At 58.2% G+C, this 14,131-nt stretch overlaps 1 protein-coding gene across 1 annotated transcript in view; it reads left to right on the forward strand.

Annotated features, from left to right (window-relative positions):
* The first annotated feature begins 2,540 nt into the window (after nt 1–2,540).
* The window catches only part of EML1 (EMAP like 1), a 175,572-nt gene continuing 163,981 nt past the window's right edge, over nt 2,541–14,131 (forward strand). Inside the window, exon 1 of the mRNA XM_046007635.1 lies at nt 2,541–2,696. Coding sequence (XP_045863591.1) covers nt 2,669–2,696 — 28 coding nt within the window. The 5' untranslated portion in view covers nt 2,541–2,668. The remainder of the gene's footprint in view (nt 2,697–14,131) is intronic.

The raw sequence follows: 14,131 nt of genomic DNA on the forward strand, positions 1-14,131 counted from the left end.
GGGCCTCGGTCTGGGACGCCGGGTGGCTTGGCGGGACTCTCTGTGGTACCACCAAGTGGGTCCGGCCCTGGCACACCCCCCCGGACTGGGCTACTGGCAGTCAGCGGACACCCGGAGGCGCATTCCCCGTGGGCTCCTCTGTCCACCGCACTCGTGCCAGGTTGCCCAGAGCAGGTGCTGCAGGAGACGAGGGCCGAGCGTGGCCCCCTGGAACCAGGCACACCTCTCGCGGGGGACTCTGAAGTTCTTCCTGCCCTCAGCCTGGCCCAGGGCCAAGTACGCAGGAGGTGCTCCTGCATACTCCCCAGATGGCTCCAGTACCCCTTCCTGGTCCGGCACCTCCCGGGGGATGAAGCAGCCCCTTGCAGAGGTGGCCACGCTGTTGCTGGGCTTCCTCTCAGTTAATCCTCAAACCCCAGCAGGTGAGACTCCGCCCCCTGTGCAGGTGAGGACGCCCTCAGGAGCCTCTCCTCTCCCTGCCAACCTGCATCCGGTTTCCACTCACTCCCATTGCTGCCCTGGAATGGGATCTGGTGGTGGGAGGAGAGGAGGGCACTGCCCAGGGTGGAGGGAGGGGACTGTGGGCTTCCAGAGACAACTCCAGCCTTCCTTCATCTCTCTCTCTCTCTTTTTTCTTTTCTCACTTAAAAATCTCAGGAGGAACCCACAACAACCGACAGTCCTTGTTTGCCTATGATTGAGGGTTCCCAGGAGACAGGCAGGACTTTCGGCCTTTGGGGCCGAAACAGGGCAAAACCCATGGAAACCAGGACAAGTTGGTCACTCTAGAAGCGCCGCAAAGGCATTGAACCAACCCAGTCTGATGCTTGAACTCCCTCCCCTGTGTCCTCTTGCAGTGGTTGTCCAGCCCTGTTTACATACCTCCAGGGATGGTGAACTCATTATCATACAACAAGAGCCAACCAAGAGGTGCCCAAAACCAGGGCCAGGCACTGACCACAGTGAGGGCACATTATGCAGCAGAAGGCAGGGGCCCCTGGCCCACCTTCAAGGACAGTTAGACAAGGCTACACAGAGGAGGAGAAGGGGGAGGAGGACAGGGAATTCCTGACCAAGGGAAAAGCACAGGCAAAGGCCAGGAGGCCTGGAACCACCTTACAGGGATTGACTTCCTGTGCTGTTCTGTCTGACAGCTAGTGTGACTCTGCAGGTCTCCCCCACCCCAGCTCCAAAAGGCAGTTCCTTTGGAACATGGTGGCCTGGGCCCTCCTGTGTTCATCCCCCAAGATTCTGAGCTGGGAAAGGCCTCAGTGTCCTTGAAAGGCTGCTGTATGCCTCTGATGCTGTTCTGCCCCCCTCTCATTTTTCTGAGGCTCATGGACCCTTGAGCACCAGCATCTGCCCCCTCTTCCAAGAAGCCTCCCCTGACTTCCCTAGCCCTGACGCCTCCCCTTCCACAAGTGCCAGCCTCCTCTCCTTGGGATGATCATGACCTCCAGTCCCTGCCAGGGATGCCCGGCCGTCTCCAGTCAGTTTTCCCCACTTCTTATCTTCGCACCTGCTGGTCTCTTCCCGAATGCCCTCTCTTTCCCTGAAAAAGCTTTCATATTCTTCAAAGACGTAACTCAAATGTCAGCTCTTCCAAGAAGCCCTCCCGTATCTAATTGGGGTTGATTACCAGCTTCTCTCCTCTTGAAGCCACTTTCCTTCTTCTGTGCCCTGCAGGCAGAACCAGGTAGACCTTGAGCCCTCAGGGGGCCCAGTGACGCCTAGCCCAAGGGTGATGTCTCTGGGAGTGCAGCTCAGAGCCCTCCACTTGCCTCATTGCCCTCGTCTCTGGCCCAGGCCCATGGGGGGACCCAGGAGAAGGCCTGGGCTACCTCTCAGGCAAGCACACGGCAAGTGCATACTCCGCTTGCTGAGATGTTTCCTCCCAGCCGGTACTTCCTGAGTCCCCACTCTGTGCCCGACCCTGGGTCACGTGGCTGCCCAGGGAGATCACCTCCACCCCCCCCCCCGGCACCCCGAGCACACGAGGAACGGCTGGCACCCAGGAGGTGCCCAGAAGTGGCTGCTCTTGGTCTGCCAGACAAAGGCAAGGGCCATGCCTTCCCGTAACCTTGGAGACAGACAGTCGGGCTCCAGAGTCCGGCTCTGGTCACACCCCTCCTTGGCCGGGTGGCCTTGGGTGGGTCATGGCTGCTCCGGAGAGCCGAGTGGGAGGACACGTGTGGCAGCACCAGGCGCGGGCTCAGTGGGCGGCATCTCTTTTTCTACAATGGCCACAAAAGCCCCTCACTGGCGGTGTGGATCCCTTCCCAGAGAGAGCGGCTCAGGCACTCTGGGGTCTCCAAGGCTGGGGCTGGGGTCTTGGGGACTGACCAAGCACCCAGGGGTGCAACAGTTTCTCAGGCAACATTCCGAGGCTGCCCGGGAGAGGCCCAGGGCAGGGGAGGGCAGGGCCCAGATTTATCCACCAATCGGGCGGGCTCCTGGCTCGGGAGCCTGTTCTTATCTGCCCAGCCCAGCGTGGGGGGGGGGGGCGGGGGGGGGGGGGCCTGCTGGGCCGGCTGGGGCGGGACGCTGCCTGGGGACTGGACACCGAGCAGGCCCGGCAGCCCCAAGCCCCACCAGGTGGGTGACAGCCACTGAGGGCTCTGAGCGTCCCTGCAGGCTGGTGGCCGACTGCCCGCCCACCTCCTGCACCATGTCGGACGGCGAGGGCCCCTCGGCCGGTGAGTGGCAGCGCTATATTTACCCACCACAGCTCCGGTTGCAGGGCCGATGCTGCTGGGCGCCGAGGGCACTGGGCGCCCCCACCCCAGGCTGCAGGCAGCTGTGGGGCTGGACCCCCTTCCTCCTAGCCTGATGCCTGGGGTGGGCGGGGGTGGGGGGTTGCTGCGCTCCTGGAAGGGGAACTGGCCTTTCGGAGCTAAGTTCTGCCGCACCGCCGGCTTCCCGGTGGGGCTGGAGCAGGAAGCTGTGCCCGCTGCGAACCCCTCCCGCTGCTAGCCAGGGGGTCCGGGGCTGCCCCACGGTGCCGCGGGCGCTGGACTGTGCCTGGGCGCGGGGAGCCACGGGCCCCTGGAACCGCATGCAAACAAGGGTGTGCGAACATGTGTCTGGGGTGGGGGGGGGCGCAGCTTCCATCTGATTCCCCAAAGATCGGAGACCTGCAGGAAGTTCGGAGGCCCGGGTCTGCCTGCACAAGGCAGGCCCTCCAGGAGTCCCCAAATCGCCTATGTTGGAAATGGCCCGAGACACAAAGACAGAGGGCCAGTCAGATACTGTGGTCTGCACATAGACCCTCTGCCCTCCCCAGGGGACTGGCTGCCTGTGCGACTCCCTCCAGCTGCAGGCAGGCTCTGAGATGAACATCCCAGGCGGCCCCCTCCAGGCGGCCCGGGTTCAAATCCGCAATTCTCTCACTTCTAGATTGGGTGACCGACCTGGGGCAAGGAGCTTCCCTGCTCTGAAGCTCCGTACCCCCAAGTGAAAAAGAAGGCAGCCCCAACCCTCCCCGCAGGTGGTTGTGAAGCCCGAGTGTGATAACGTGTGACGGCCGATCTGTATCGGGGCACTCAGTCATGGTTTCGCGGAAGCAGCAGGTGGAGAGTCCCAGCCAGGAGCCTGGGACTCCCGGTCCGGCTGCTCCAGCCACGCCTTCTTGCCTAAGCCACTGCGCGTCTGTGGCCCCTGGAGTCCTTATCTGTCCCGCAACGCCACACGGGGACATGCCCAGACAGGTCAGGCCGGCCTGGGGGTCCTGGACTGCTTGTGATGGACAGCAGTGTGGTCTCCCGGCGTGGTGTCTGGTAGACAGTCCTGGCGCCTGGGCCGGGCCAAGTCAGATTTGGAACAGAGAGAGAGAGAGAGAGAGAGCGTGTGTGTGTTGGGGAGGGGGACACTGACAAAACTGGCCTGACCTCACCCTCTTCCGCCAGGCATCAGGGGTGCAGGCTGCCAAGAATTGTCCGCGGAGGAGCCAGTGTGTGGGGGCGGGGGGGGGGAGTGGCTGCAGACAGGCCCTTTCTGGCTGGCTCTGCCCGCACCTGACACAAACCCGGAATAGCTCTCCCCTTCCACCAGGGACACGGCCCTGCTTTTTTAGCAGCTTGTAAAACCACCCGCACAGAGAAGGGTATTTCAGGAAGGCCAGAACAATATTTAGCCTGATGGGCCAAGAGCATGGGCGCCGAGCGTGTGCATGTGTGCGTGCGTGTGTGTGTGTGTGTCCAGGAGGCTAGAGGAGACACAGCCTTTATGCCCCGCACAGTGTAGGAGAGGGTCAGCTGGGCTGGGGGCCGGCCGGCGCGGTGGTGGCTGTGCCCACCCTGGCCGGGCGAGTCACCGGGGCGAGCGTGGGACTTGGCTTCCCGTAGAGCACGGTGGGGTGGTTTTTCCTCCGCTGCGCCGGGCTAGCTGGAGACTCTGGTTGGCAGCAGAGGCAACACCTGGGTGCAAGGGTGTGTGCGTGTTTGGGGGCATCTCCTCGAGGGTGCTGTCTGAAGGTCAAGACTTTCTAGGATTCCAACCCCATGGCAGTGTATGGGTCCAGGAGGATACCGTGAAATATTTCTACCTCTTTTCAGAAACCAGTCCCTGTGTCTGTAGCGAGAAAGTTCTCAGCTGCCCAGCCATGACCTGTGTGACGGTGGGCAGGTTACTGAAGGTCACCGGGCCTCAGTTTCCTCATCTGTCCAGTGGGCACAATAATAGGACATGAGCTCCTCAAGCCTCAATGAGGATGAAGTGACAGAAAGCATATAACCTGCTTGACCTAACGCCCGGCTTATTGTCAGCAGGTGTAACTATAATTACCTGGGCTCGTTCCCCTAGCAAGTGAGCTGCGGCCGAAGAGGAAAACAAAGGGGACAGACTACGTGCTGTGTCTTGTCCTGGCCACCTTGGAGATGTTGTTTGATCCCTGGAGGGTGTGCATGAACTCCAGTGTACAGGTAGGGAAACTGAGGCTCAGAGAGGCAAATAGACTGGCCCCAAGTTGCCCGGCTGGTACGTGGCAGAGTTGGGATTTGAACCCACCTCCCCAGACCCATCCAGGAAATCCTACCCTGCTCGCCCACAGGTGGAGGCTGGGGGGTCTTGTAGGCCCTTGTGGTTCTCATTTGAACAACAGCCCTTCTCATTTGGGACACAGCTAGCTCAGGATTGTCTCCAATAATTTGGAGTCTGTGCCAAAAACAATGTGGTACCTTGTTAGGGTGTCCAGAAAACTGCACGGGGCAGGAGCAGAGTGGCAGGCGGTCGACTCCAGGACTTGTGGCCCTGCGCCTGGACAGGGGAGCCTGGAGGCTAAGGTTACCACCAGGCAACGTCGTATTTATAGCAGGAAGCTGCCTGTCCCGGGAGCTGCCAGCCACACACCCGGTCCAGGGAAGGGGCTTCCCTCACAGCTGTCTGGATTCTAGGCCTGGCTCCGCCCCTGAGCGAAGCCCAGCACGGGACGGGCCCCTTTCCCACCAAGACTCAGTTCCCCCATCTGTAAAATGGGGCCCTACCATGTCCCTTGCTGGGTCTAGAGACAGTGTCTCTAAGGGCTGGTGTGGCCTGGACGGAGGGGCCGGAAGGTGCTGGCTCCAGGCACCCTGGGTCTCTTGATTGTCCCTTCCTGCCTCTGACCTCGTGGCCGGCCCCCTCCCCTCTGGGCAGAACTCTGCAGGAAGAGAATCCAGCCTCGGTGCTGGCAGAACCCACGTGTTTGGGAGGGCTTCCAGCAGAGCCGTTTTATAATTCCAAGCCCCACAGAATAGGCCGTTGTTATTCTCAGCAGAGCAACGAGGGCAAGTCCCTCCGAGCCTGGGGTTCGAATCTCGAGTCTACTGCCCTGTCGCCCCGGCTCAGTGGCCTCGGGTGAGTCACTTAGCCTCTCTGAGCCGCAGTGGTGGGTTTCCGCTTGCCTTGCTTTGGAGGGTGTGATGAGGACGTGATGAGGGCTCAGCCAACAGAGTGACTCTCTTTGTCTTTCTGCATAAACTCCCACCGAGGCCATGGCCCCTTGGTTCATTGCAGTAGACAGTGGACAGACTAGCTACTGCCTGTCCCCCGTCTTTATCCTCTCCCTCAGCTCTGCAGCTCCTGGAGCTGTTCTGAGTGATTCAGCCAAGGGGCCAACAGCTCTCTGGGGCCCCCCAAAGGTCCCCATACTTGGCTCCCCAAGTATCTGTCTTTGCCTGGATACAAGGGTTTTTTCCCAAGGGTGGAGGGCCTGACATTGCGGTAGGCCACCCCATACCCCACTCACTTCCTCCGGCATCTCCAGAACCCAGAAAGAACCCCACCTCCTTTTCCCTCCTCGTCCTGGCCTGGGTTTGAGTCTCCTTGTTTACCAACTGGCCTGCAGCTATGTCTACAAGGACATTAAAGCAAAACGTTTTAATTTAGGTCCTGCTCTTGGAAAGGAAGTGTCTTCCCCCAGGAGAGGCAAGTTTGATCCCAGGGTCTTGTCATCTCTCTAGGGTGTCCCCTCCTGTTGATGAGGGCTTCCCTCTTTCTAGACAGGTAAGTGGGTTCGGGTTTCATCTCTTGGGCAATAGGCGAGAACTCGAGTGAGGGGTGCCTAGATTGCTTCAGTGTGTGGGGGGCAGGGACTAGAATCTGGAGGCCAAGAGGCCCAGAAGGAGGCTGGCAAAGATGGTCCTGGGGAGAGAGGCTGAGGCTGACTCAGGAGGGGAGGGATGGGGGAGTAGGGGCTTAGCAACCGCTGAGTGTGGGGGCAGGGAGGCTGCCTCCCCCATCACGGAAGTCCAGAGGACAGACGCTCGTCTCCAGGGGACTGGGGGTGACCTAGCAAGGTCCCAGAGCTGGTCTGTAAAAACACATGGGGGGCAAAATAAAAGACAGAAACTGATGGCCAAGGGGCGTCTGGGTGGCTCCGTCGGTTAAGCGTCCACCGACTCTTGGTTTGGACTCAGGTCATGATCTTGTGATTATGGAATCGAGCCCTGCCTTGGGCTCCGTGCTCAGTGTGGAGCCTGCTTCAGGTTCTCTCTCCCTGTCCCCCGTGGGCTCTCCCTTAAATAAATAAATAAAATCTTAAGAAAAAATAAAGGAAAGTGGTGACTGAGATGAGTTAGCGATACCCACTGTCATCCAATTCTGATTTCAAATCTTTGTTTTTGTCAACACAGATCCTTTGTTTTTTACTGACTATAGGGGCTGGGATAGACTCAGTGTGTGCTGGGAAAAAAACAAAAACAAAAAACAAAACAGATAGGGGCGCCTGGGTGGCTCAGTGGATTAAGCCGCTGCCTTCGGCTCAGGTCATGATCTCAGGGTCCTGGGATCGAGCCCCGCATCAGGCTCTCTGCTCCACAGGGAGCCTGCTTCCTCCTCTCTCTGCCTGCCTCTCTGCCTGCTTGTGATCTCTCTCTCCGTCAAATAAATAAATAAAATCTTAAAAAACAAACAAACAAACAAACAAAACAGATAAATCCCAGTGGCTTAAAGCAACAAAGGTGTCTTTCCCGTTTATGCAAAGTCCTTTGTGGATCTGAGTAACTGCTAGGCGGTTGCCTACACGGGAGCTCAGCCCGACGCCTCCATACGGACCCACGCTTTCTGGGTTATGAGGCCCGGCAGACAGACGGAGACACCGCGCTGACAAATGCTCCCGTGCCTGTGGCCCGTCCTGCCACTGTGGGCATTTCATTGGCTCGAGTGAGTCACATGGCCACACCTAATGGCCAGGGTGGGAGGTACCACTCTCCGTTTGTGAACGGCAGTCATATCTGCCCCCCCATGGACTTTTGTCCCCAACTGACTTTAAAAAAAAAGAAAAGTAATCCATTTTAATTATGAAATGTTGGGAGCGTATCATCGGAGCTGCGGTCCTTAAGCATCTGAAATGCAAATTATGAATCGTTCCACCATGTAAGTCACAAAGCAAGGGACAAGATTTTTCAAAATGTGTTCTTTCCCACAGATTTGAATTTGCATTTAAAAGCACAGACATAAGCGTCTGAGCGATTGTGTCACCATGCCAGCAAGGAAAACCATAACCAAGAGAAATATGAGCCGTTAATTGCCGCGAAGCTCCATTGATTTATTATTTGCTCATGCACCGGAGGGGGTGCTGGCTGGACAGCTCCCGAGCCCGCTCGGCCACCTCGTTCCCCGGATGAAGAAACGGGGTCTTAGCTCAGGGGAAATGATGGTGGGAATAGATGGGAAGGTGAATTAGGGGTCTGTGTGCCATCTCTCTGAGTGTAACCGGAGGGCTGTGGCCGTGAACGCCGTGTGTCGTTTTGTATGAGATGAGATCTGGCTTCAAAACGTTTGCAAACACGAGAGGTTGTCTCTAAGCCTTTCCGTAAGGGTTGATGACATCAACCGAATGGCTAGAAATAAAGCTGGAATTTAAAACATTAATATTAGTAATTAAATATAATTTTTATTTATCGATTAAAATCATTAATATTATAGTAATTAAAATAAATTAAATATTAATCGCATTATTAAAGCTGGGATGGTAGGACTCCCTGCTGGGGATCGGATTCCCCTGCAGCTCAGGGGCCCCACATTCCAACCTCTAAGCCAGACTGTTTAGAGAACTCTCGCCCCAGTTTAAACACATCTTCTAGGGTTCCCGCCTGATTTATTTCAGATGGAAAAACGTGTCAAAGCACGGTGCAGTTGCAGAAAACACTCTTCCTTCTGCTTTTCTCTGGAGGGGCCCGTGGTCTCAGTGGACCACCTGACTTGGCAGTGCTTATCAGGCTGGTCCTGTGTGCATCGGTCCTGCCAGGCCCTGCCACGTGAGGGGAGAGCTGGGGCCCTGGCCCGTGGAGGCCCCTACGGGGCAGCTGCTCAGGTCCCTCTGAGTCCCCAGTGGTGCTCAGGCTGCAGGCTCCAGGCAGCGTCCTGGGGCACCGTAATTCTGGTTCTGGGGAGCGGCGTTATTGAGCGGTAATTCATGCATCTGCCACAGCTCACCCACCTCGAGTGTCCAGGGCGGCGGATCTTACTCCGTTCCCAGGGTTGTGCCACTGCGCTCACATAGCCTGCTTGGGAACATTTTAGTCACCTCGGGAAGAAACCCCCACCCCTTTGCAGTCATTCCCGGCGCCCCAGACACTCCTGTCTCTGTCTCCGCGGATTCGCCGTTGTGGCCGTTTCATTCATATACACAGAATCGTGCAGCGTGTGGCTTTTCCCCTCGCGGGATGTTTTGAGTCTCCTCCCCCTGCCGTCTGTGTCCGTGCTTCCTTCGTCGTGTGGCTAAATGCCCTCCCGTCGTGCGGAGAGACCACACGTGACTTTTCCAGTCACCAGGTGACCGACGTTCGGGCCATTTCTAGGTTTCGGCTGTGATGACCAACGCTACCGTGGACACGAGCGCACGACTCGGGACAGATGTCTTCATCTCGCTCGGGCGTACACCTCCAAGTGGGCTTGCTGGGCTGGAGGGTGGCTCCATGGCACCTTCTGAGGACCCCTGGACCATCTTCTGCAGTGGTGGCACCCCAGGGGTGCACGAGGGCCCCCCTTTCTGCACATCCTCACCGACGCTGCTTGTTACCTGTTTGATTCCGGCCATCTGAGCGGGTGGGTGTCTCACCGTGGTGTTGATTGGCCTTTCCCTAGCGATTAGTGGTGTTGAGTGTCTTTTCCTGTGCTCCTTGGCATCACCCCCTTGACTCTGAGACTGTAAGCCTCAATGTCCTCATCTGTAAAATGGGGACAGGGACCGTGCCTGCATCCCAGGCTGTGGTGAGGATTCAGTGAGATCATTCCAGGGTCTTGGCCCAGAGCGGCTGCCCAGCAAACATTTCCTGCCCGAAGCTGTGGTCTGGGCTTACGGGGCCTCCCCTGAAGGCTGGTGGGAGGGAGGGACTCGGAGAAAGCTAGAAAACTGGAAGTTTCTGCAAGTTCCAAACCCATTTAGGAGAGGGACAAACCGCATCAGAGAAGGCGGTGACTGACACAGGTCCAGCCCTGGAGATTTCTTCCCCAGTTGCTGGTCTGGGCCGGCCAAGTGAGCCGGCCACGTCTGTACAACCCAGATGAGGCAGGTGTCCAGACCGCAGGCTCGGGGAAGATAAGCCTGCCGGCCATTCGGGCTTCGGCTAGCGACACCTGCAAGGTTTCCTTATCTTGTTTGGCCTCCTCCCCTTGACTATGCTGGTCACGTTGCCCTTCCTGGACTTGCAAGTCTCTGTCTGTCTGTGGAGAGCTCTGGAAATAGACCAGGAGCATCCTCCCATGAGACTGGGCAGGAGCCTGGGGCCTGGCGGAGGTGCTGATGGGATGGTCAACCTGATTGTGTGGCCGTAACCTGAGCCGGGAGCTGGGCGGGAGGGGAGGGAACACAATCACCTCATCACAGCGGAAAGCAAACCGGCTCCAGATAGCAAGCTCATTAGGCTCCCCAGGGGGAACAATTCCAGTTCTGTTCTAGGCCCAGTGGGAGAAAGGCAGAGTTCACCCCAATGGCCCTGGGGCAGCTTGCCTCCTGGGTCGTGCCCCAAGGGGACTCCAAGCTCTGGGGCTGGGTGTGGATGCTGCCACTGTGCCCACGGCCCCTCGGGGCAGCAGGCGAGAAGCAGGGACAGGAGTGTGGCTGGGAATCAGTGAGACTGACATGGGCGTTGGAGCTCAGCTACCCGGTGCTGTGTGACCTCTGCAAGCCACAGAACCTCTCTGGGCCCTTGTTTGCTCGTGTGTAAAATGAAGCTGATGATACCGTATAGGGTGGCTGCCAAGCACGGATGGACTAGTGCTCGTGGTCAAGGGCAGAGTCGGTGGGGGGGGATTCTAGAGATGGGAGTGCAGGTTCGGGTCGACGCACATGCTTCCCTTCCGTGGGAAAGTTGCTCAGGAGAAAGCAGGGAAGGCGGGAGGGAGGCGGGACAGGGCTTCAGGCGAAGCGTAGCTTTATTTTGTTCGATGTCTGTACACTTGAGCATCAGCCCAGTGAAGAGGAGACCAGGCCTTTCTTGTAGCCTCTGCCTCTGTGTGTGTGTGTTGCGGTGGGGAGGGCGGTCGTCAGTCTGGCTGTGGCTCTGCGTTTGCTTCCCAGGGTTCCCGTGACAAATGGCCACAAACTTGGTGGCATGAAACCACACAGACATTAATTTTCTCACCGTTCAGGATGCCCAAAGCCTGCAATTAGATGCCCTGGGCCGAAGTCCAGGTGTCAGGAAGGCCCTGCTCTCACAGGTGAGAATCCATCCCTGGTCTCTTCCAGCATCCTTGACTGGAGGCCGTGTCCCTCCGTCCCTGCCTCCGCGGTCACATTGTCCCCCTTCTCTGCATCAGATCTCTGTCTGTCGCTCTCCCCTAAGTACTCTCGCCCTGGCATTTAGGGCCATCTGGATAAACCGGGAAAGTCCCTCCCCCCACCCCCCATCCTTAATTTAATTGCATCTACGAAGACCCTTTCCCCATATATGGTAACATTCCAAGGACCTAGTGAGTAGAGCTTGGCGCCTTCCGCCTACTGCAGGCACCGACACAGATGCCCGAGAAGCTTGTGGCCTCCCAGGGCTCTGGCTGGGGACCCAGGGAAACAGCCTGAGGGGCTCAGACCCCCCAGGGGAAGAGCTTTGCGCCCCATGGCTTCCTGGCTTCTGCGCTCTGTCTTCTCCCTCTCTCCTGAACCGCCTTCGGCTGCTGCACCAAAGCTTGCCCAGGGTCAAGGGCAGCTGTCTCCCCTTGGTTCCCGCCCCCTGTGAAGAAAGTGGTTGATGGCCTGGAGTAAGCAAGGTCAGTGGGAGGGGGAGCCTGGTAGGACCTGAGCACAGGAAGGAAGAGATGCTTCCTTTCAAAAATAACATGTTAAAAAAAAAAAAAAAAGACTTTTTGAAACAGCAGCTTTTTAAAAAAAATAGCAAAGGCTGAATAAGGAAATAAACCCGAAATTACGTGGGTGATGGACGATGTCCTCAGGGAAGCCAAGAGGGAGCGTGAGTGAGGACGAGGCCTCTGTGGGAAGCGCACGGCAGGTGACTGCATCTGGCCGAGCCTCAGTTTCCCTGCCTAGAACTCAGGGCCCGCCTGCGGGTGGCCAGGAGCAGGAAGCAGGAGCGGGAAGGTTGCTCGGCAGACAAACACCTGGAGGGGTCCTGCCTGCAAAGACGGGGGTGTCGTCTCCTTCCCCGGGGAGGTGCCCCCACCGCCTGCCTTTCCCACAGGGTGCCTCTCCTCCCAGCCCTGTGGCCCGAGCCCCCTGACACGTCAGCGGATGGGACTTCTTGGGGACTTTTCTCCACTGGGGCGTGGTCTAAGCCTCACGGGGACCTCTAGGGGACCGGCCAGCCCTCCCCCACCCTCCCACCCCAAGTACAGCAAGGAGCTAGAACTCAGCACTTTCTGGGCCATTTCTCACCTTTTGGTTCCTCCTCCGGGAACACCTCCTCATCCCTAGCAAAGCCTTTCCTCTGTCCTAGCCTCTCTCTTCCTGCCCTGCCCCTACAAGATGGTGACCATCGTTGAGGGCAGCATCCACGTCTGAGTCGGTGCTCAGCAACCAGCACATAGTAGGTGCTCAGCAAATGGCCTCGTCATTCCCCCACGCTGCTGGCTGCTCTTCCTGCAGCGGCCTTTACGAAGGAAGCACTGGGGTCGAGACCCGTCCAAGGCCCTTCTGTGCACCCTGTTCTCTCTCCCCCACAGTCCCACCACCAGGGCTTACCCTCACTCCCACTTTGTGGACAAGAAAACTGGGGCTCAGAGGGTGTGGATCGTCACGTGCCTAGTGTGAGGACCTCTCTTATCCCTGCCCTGCATCACTGGGGTTCATGGACAGTTCCTTTCCCTCTCTGGGCCTCAATTTCCTGATGTGGGAAGTGGGGGTGCTCTCTGAAGCCTTACCCCTGCAGGTGGAGGGCACAAGACACCGCCACACTGCGTCCCTTCTTGTGACATCCCCTTAATCCTGGGGCAGGGGTGCGGTCTGCAGGGGAGAGGAACAATTCTCAGCCTGGAACGCCGCCTCCCCCACCCCTGCTTCCCCCAACACTGGCATGCGTGACTTCTGGGTGAGGCCGGGCCTCGATTCCCGGCCTGGCCTGCCCGGGGTGGGGGGAAATCCCTGTGCTGGAGAAGAAGAGGGGGGAAGGGTGAGGCACAGGGACTGCAGACCAATGCCCCAGGGCTCCCTTTGGTGGCCTGGTCTTCTTGTTCTCGAACTCTGCTTGCCCCAACTGTAAAGTTAGAGGTTCGGGGTGGGTGGGCCGCATTTGCACACACGAATTCACTTGTTTCTTGTTTTGAGGACAGATGAGTCAGCTTGCCATCCTGGGGCAGAGAACACTGGCAAAGCCGTCCACCCGCCGAGTGGTCTGAGCAAGCCTCAGTTTCCCCACCTCTACGGTGGGACTGGTAGCCGCTGGTCTGGGACGTGCTACATGGACCCAGCTCCCCCCACCCTGCTCCCCCACACCCCCCCAGACCCCTGCAGATGGCAAGCGCCTGCCCCTCAGACACCGGCGTGGTTACAGGAGGGGACAGGTGGTCACAAGGAAAAGCCGTAAATCTAATCAGTCTTTTTTTTAAAAACATCTCACCGCTCTTAATCCTGCTAATGGTTTCTCTTCCTTTCACGAGAAGGAGGTCCAACTTGCGGCACTGAGCCAGGAACAACAAGCCTTTGTGTTCTTTTGGAAAATCGAGATGGAGCTCAGAGAAGGACGAGTCAGGTGTTGGCGCCTTATCTCTCCTGGCAAAGCCCGAGCCCCTGGGCCAGGTCCCTGCTGGCCGCGGAAGGGAGGCGTGAATAATGGAAGGGCTGGCGCTGGGCCCCTGCCACCAGGGCTATGCCGGGAAGCGGAGGGAGGAACCATGGGGATAGGCAGCCTCAGACGGCATCGGGCTCCTAGAGGCCGGAAGGGTCTTGAGGCTGGCTGACACTGGCTGGGAGAAGCCAGGTGTCTCTGCATTCGGGTCCCGGTGAAGGCCCTGGGCTTCAAGCTCAGATTACACTGGCTGTGTGTCCTAGGGCAAGACGCCTAACCTCGCTGAGCCCTCGCCTCCTTATCCATGACATCCCCACCTACATCTTGTGATGGTTTCAAGGTTCAAGGTTTCAAGGTTTCAAGGTTCCTGGCACACAGTAGGTGCCTCACAGTGGCAGCGATAGAAAAAAGCACTCAGGGCAGGGCCACTTCCCCCCCAGGGAAACGGGGGGCTTTTCCTGGTCCCCAGAGCTTGT

Source organism: Meles meles, chromosome 6, assembly GCF_922984935.1.
Source record: "Meles meles chromosome 6, mMelMel3.1 paternal haplotype, whole genome shotgun sequence".
Taxonomy (NCBI): domain Eukaryota; kingdom Metazoa; phylum Chordata; class Mammalia; order Carnivora; family Mustelidae; genus Meles; species Meles meles.